Consider the following 5,589-nt stretch of genomic DNA (forward strand, 5'->3'; position numbering starts at 1 on the left):
CCCAAAAGCTTAATGGATAACAAAGCTTGAGAGCACTATGATCAATATTCTTAAACTCCTCGTCCAAGAGTTCCTGACTAACAAACCGAAGAGCTCTTAGGTACGTAAAGGGGAAAAATGTTTCCAATGGTATCTATGCCCTGAGAAATAATGAACATAAGATAAATTATTCGTAAATCTTTGGTAGATTTTCATGAAGTTTGAAATAAAATCTGGAGAGTGTTGACCGTAGAGTTTACATCGAACTCTTCAATGCCGGCAACTGAATATATGAACATCTCGCACCATCCTGCGAGATGGGGACTTTTAGTATCACTGCTACCTTATTCACCCTTGTGTTGATGATATTCTCATAATGCATCCAGAGTCTGCCAGTGCAGACTACTTATCACATGCCTCTGTATGACTAACCATCTTGTCTGATGGGGATTTTCAGAACCACGTAGCTAGCTTTTTGACACACTGTACTCCCCTTCATATAGTCTAGAGCAGCTGCACAAATGCACGTGTACGTAAAGTATTAATAAAAAAAAACGGGTGGGTAGATAGTTGGATAGATTGGATGGATATATGAATGGGGTAGATGGATAGTTAGATGCATTAATGAGCGGATAGATAGATAGCTGGATAGTTAGATGTGTAGACAGATCAAAACATAGATGGATAGATATAATGATGTATAGATGGAGGGTTAGATAAATGGTTATATGAATAGATATATATTAATAGATAGAAGGATGGATGGATAGATGGGTAGTTGGATGGATAGAGCAATATATGTAGATGGACAGATAAATAGAGGGCAAGATGAATAGACGGATTGATAGTTAGATAGACAGAACGATGCACACACACACAACCAACACGGACTTGTGTATTCTACAGCCGGATATTGCCCGACGCCCTTCATACCAGTAATGTCTCAGTGCTTCTACGTCAACACGAGGCACGCGCTCTCCTGGGAGGAGGGGCAGGCCTTCTGCAAGTTGATGGGGGGAGAGTTGGCTGAGCCCACACACTTCAACTCCCTCATGGCAGTCCTCATGGATAAGTATCGTGAGTAAGGAGAGAGAGAGAGAGAGAGAGAGAGAGAGAGAGAGAGAGAGAGAGAGAGAGAGAGAGAGAGAGAGAGAGAGAGAGAGAGAGAGAGAGAGAGAGAGAGAGAGGGAGGGAGGGAGAGAGAGAGAGAGAGAGGGAGAGAGAGAGAGAGAGAGAGAGAGAGAGAGAGAGAGAGAGAGAGAGAGAGAGAGAGAGAGAGAGAGAGAGAGAGAGAGAGAGAGAGAGAGAGAGAGAGGGAGGGAGGGAGAGAGAGAGAGAGAGAGAGGGAGAGAGAGAGAGAGAGAGAGAGAGAGAGAGAGAGAGAGAGAGAGAGAGAGAGAGAGAGAGAGAGAGAGAGAGAGAGAGAGAGAGAGAGAGAGAGAGAGAGAGAGAGAGAGAGAGACCTGTACTTACACTCAGACATATTTGATACATTAATATATATATATATATATATATATATATATATATATATATATATATATATATATATATATATATATATATATATATATATAAGTTATTCTACTCACCAGTGAGTACATATAGACAACGATACAACTCAACAGTAGAAAGTAACCTTTGTGTGATGGGATGAGTACTGTACTCACCTATTTGTACTCATCTATTTGTGCTTGCGGGGGTTGAGCTTTGGCTCTTTGGTCCCGCCTCTCAACTGTCAATCAACTGGTGTACAGATTCCTGAGCCTACTGGGCTCTATCATATCTACATTTGAAACTGTGTATGGAGTCAGCCTCCACCACATCACTGCCTAATGCATTCCATCCTTTAACTTCTCTGACACTGAAAAAGTTCCTTCTAACGTCCCTGTGGCTCATGTGGGTACTCAATTTCCACCTGTGTCCCCTTGTTCGCGTACCAACAGTGTTGAATAGTTTATCCTTGTTTACCCGGTCGATTCCCCTGAGGATTTTGTAGGTTCTAATCATGTCTCCCCTTACTCTTCTGCCTTCCAGTGTCGTAAGGTGCGTTTCCCGCAGCCTTTCCTCGCAACTCATGCCTCTTAGTTCTGGGACTAGTCTAGTGGAATACCTTTGGACTCTTTCCAGCTTCGTCTTGTGCTTGACAAGGTACGGGCTCCATGCTGGGGCCGCATACTCCAGGATTGGTCTTACATATGTGGTGTACAAGATTCTGAATGATTCCTTACACAGGTTCCTGAACGCTGTTCTGATGTTAGCCAGCCTCGCATATGCCGCAGACGTTATTCTTTTTATGTGGGCTTCATGAGACAGGTTTGGTGTGATATCAACTCCTAGATCTTTCTCTCTGTCCGTTTCATTAAGTACTTCATCTCCTATTCTGTATCCCGTGTCTGGCCTCCTGTTTCCACTGCCTAGTTTCATTACTTTGCATTTACTCGGGTTGAACTTCAACAGCCACTTGTTGGACCATTCACACAGTCTGTCTAGGTCATCGTGTAACCTCTTACTATCTTCCTCTGTTTCAATCCTCCTCATAATTTTTGCATCATCAGCAAACGTTGAGAGAAACGAGTCTATACCCTCTGGGAGATCATTTACATATATCAGAAACAGTATAGGTCCAAGGACTGACCCCTGCGGGACTCCACTTGTAACGTCTCGCCAATCTGAGACCTCACCCCTCACGCTGACTTGTTGTCTCCTGTTGTTTAGGTACTAATTTATCCAATTGAGTACTTTCCCTTTCACTCCAACCTGCATCTCCAGCTTTTTCACTAGCCTCTTGTGTGGTTCTGTTTCAAAGGTTTTCTGACAATCCAAAAATATGCAGTCTGCCCACCCTTCTCTTTCTTGCCTTATTTTTGCTGCCTGGTCGTAGAATTCAAGTAACTCTGTGAGGCAGGACCTGCCATCCATGAACCCATGCTGATGCTGTGTTACAAAATTCTTTCGCCGTTCTTATGTTAGCCAACCTGGCATATGCCGCTGATGTTATCCTCTTGATATGAGCTTCAGGGGACAGGTCTGGCGTGATATCAATCCTCAGTTTTATTTATCTCTCTCTCTGACTCTTGAATTATTTCATCTCTCATCTGTGTGTGTGTGTGTGTGTGTGTGTGTGTGTGTGTGTGTGTGTGTGTGTGTGTGTGTGTGTGTGTGTGTGTGTGTGTGTGTGTGTGTGTGTGTGTGTGTGTGTGTGTGTGTGTGTGTGTGTGTGTGTGTGTGTGTGTGTGTGTGTGTGTGTGTGTGTCAAACCTTCCAAGCAATTGTATGAGAATTTGTTGCTTTTCACAGTCAATCAGTTTATGAATAATATATCTGCCAACCTGTGAGCCATCTACATTTGATCTAAGAACTGTTATTCATCAATCTGAGAACTCTTAATTTTCGGCCTCTGAACACTCTATCATCACTCTATGGACTATTTACCATCAATATGTTAACCATACATCATTATCCATACTTAATGTAACCTGAATCATCAACTCTATCAATTAATATAATCCATACCAACGATACCATTTCCCTTGTAGTTCTGTCACTATACGCAGCATACTATATACTTTGTCTTACTGTCACTATATAACCCATACATTTTCCACAGTCTCCCTGTCACTATATGAGCCATACCATTTTCACTGTCACTATACGAACCGCAATATTCCCGCTGTCGGCCTGCCCCACTATAAGAACTACTGTCAACTTGCCCCTTTACGAACCCAACAATATCCACTATACGAACTATACCATTTCTCCTGTCGATATCTAACGCTGACCATCTTCACCCATGTTCTTACAGCGACGGACCGGTCTATGTACCTCGGGGCGTCGTACCAAGGCGAAGGGGAAGGCTGGCGGTGGCTCTCCGGGAAGCCCGTGGAAACCGACGCCTTCAGGGAGCCCATGGGCTCCGAGGACACCGACGATAACAACATCACCATGAACATGGTGGCGTTGAAGAAGGTGGACATCTGCATGGTGGTGTGTCCGGAGGGCTGCGTGGCTGTGCACTCGGCCGCCGCTGCTCGGGACTGCAGCAAGAGGAGCGGCTTCATTTGCGAGTACACGCAATCGAAAGAATAGCAGCAGTGTATGTGTCGTACGCAAAGCGCCACAGATGTCGTTGGCAGGGCACCAGAAGCAGCACAGACGTCAAACGTAGTTGGAAAGGCATCAAATCAACCCGTTCTCGCAAATTTAATAAGTCAATATTGACTTATTAGTTGCGTGCATAGGTGACATACTAAACATAATAGTTTCCCTTGAAAAGCTTCATAGAAAACACCGACCTTACCTAACCTACTTAGTATGTTAAAATAAGCATCTTATAGCTTCGTAATTACAATTATTACTTAACCTATTATAGGTATAGGTTAGGTAATAATTGTAATTACGAAGCAATAAGATGCTTATCTTAACATACTAAGTAGGTTAGGTATGGTCGGTGTTTTCTATGAAGCTTTTCAAGGGAAACTATTATGTTAAGTATGTCACCTATGCACATATTTAATAAGTCAATATTGACTTATTAAATTTGCGAGAACGGGTTGATCAAATACAGCGCCAGTAGCATAGATATCGATCGTAACACCAGCAACATAGATGTCATATGTAACACCAGCAGTGTAGATGTACGCAGCACTTACAGCACATGCAGCAACACAGACAGCACAAGTAACATCAGACGCAGAAATTTTAAATGTTTTTTAAGGATGAAATCTGAACATCAAATACATCAAATCTGGAAGTATCATGAATCTGAAAGTATGTCTACTACCTGTTGTTTTTTGTTCATATTAAAAATATCAAACAAAATCAAGACGATTTATGAAGCATCATCGAACATTTCCCCGAAAACATGTTCGTCTTCAAGTAGATGGTGATAAATCGTTGCATTATTTAATTTTTAACAATTTCTGTGAATTTACCGGTTATGAAAATTAGGAAAATTGGACGATAGCTGCAAAATACAGACTTCCCATTTTATCAACAAGTGTGATGCCGACAAATTTCTCCTCCTGTGGAACTCTTCCTTATTACTGTAACTGTAAATTATTTACTGTACCTGTAAATTATTAACTGTACCTGTAAATTATTACTGTAACTCTTACTTATTAAAAAGTTTTATCAAGGCTTTTATCATTTTTATTTTCTTTAATATTTTTTGTATATATAAAATAAACAGATATGTTCACTTTGTTTTTCTTCTTTAGTGAAAAATTATAGTGGTTCACATTCTCAATTCACACTCGAGAATCCCGGGTTCGATATCAGTAGCAGAAATAAATATAGGTATTTCATTCGCAGTGACAAAGAGAACACTGAAACGAATGTCTGATGATAATCTTACTGATCCAACAAGTTCAGAGAGACCTGAAAGTTGTAGCATTAAACATTATGATGTAACCCGTGAGGAGACATTTATATATGGAACTAATAGATCAAGAACACAGCAATGTGATGTTATAGTGGCCAAAATATGCCTGGGATATAGACGTATATGGCAGCTCTCTCAAAACTCAAATGTCGAATACACCAAATGTCAACTTTTGTGAAAGTGTCTAATACACCAAGTTTCAACTTTGTAAGTGTCGGATACTCCAA

At 41.3% G+C, this 5,589-nt stretch overlaps 1 protein-coding gene across 1 annotated transcript in view; it reads left to right on the plus strand.

Annotated features, from left to right (window-relative positions):
* Positions 1-5,117, plus strand: part of LOC138355177 (killer cell lectin-like receptor subfamily B member 1B allele C) — a 16,535-nt gene extending 11,418 nt beyond the window's left edge. The window contains exons 2-3 of the mRNA XM_069310032.1: positions 886-1,056; positions 3,785-5,117. Of these exons, the coding sequence (XP_069166133.1) occupies positions 886-1,056; positions 3,785-4,068 (455 nt within the window). The 3' untranslated portion in view covers positions 4,069-5,117. The remainder of the gene's footprint in view (positions 1-885; positions 1,057-3,784) is intronic.
* The last annotated feature ends 472 nt before the right edge of the window (positions 5,118-5,589 follow it).

Source organism: Procambarus clarkii, chromosome 1 (genome assembly GCF_040958095.1).
Source record: "Procambarus clarkii isolate CNS0578487 chromosome 1, FALCON_Pclarkii_2.0, whole genome shotgun sequence".
In the NCBI taxonomy this organism is placed as follows: Eukaryota; Metazoa; Arthropoda; class Malacostraca; order Decapoda; family Cambaridae; genus Procambarus; species Procambarus clarkii.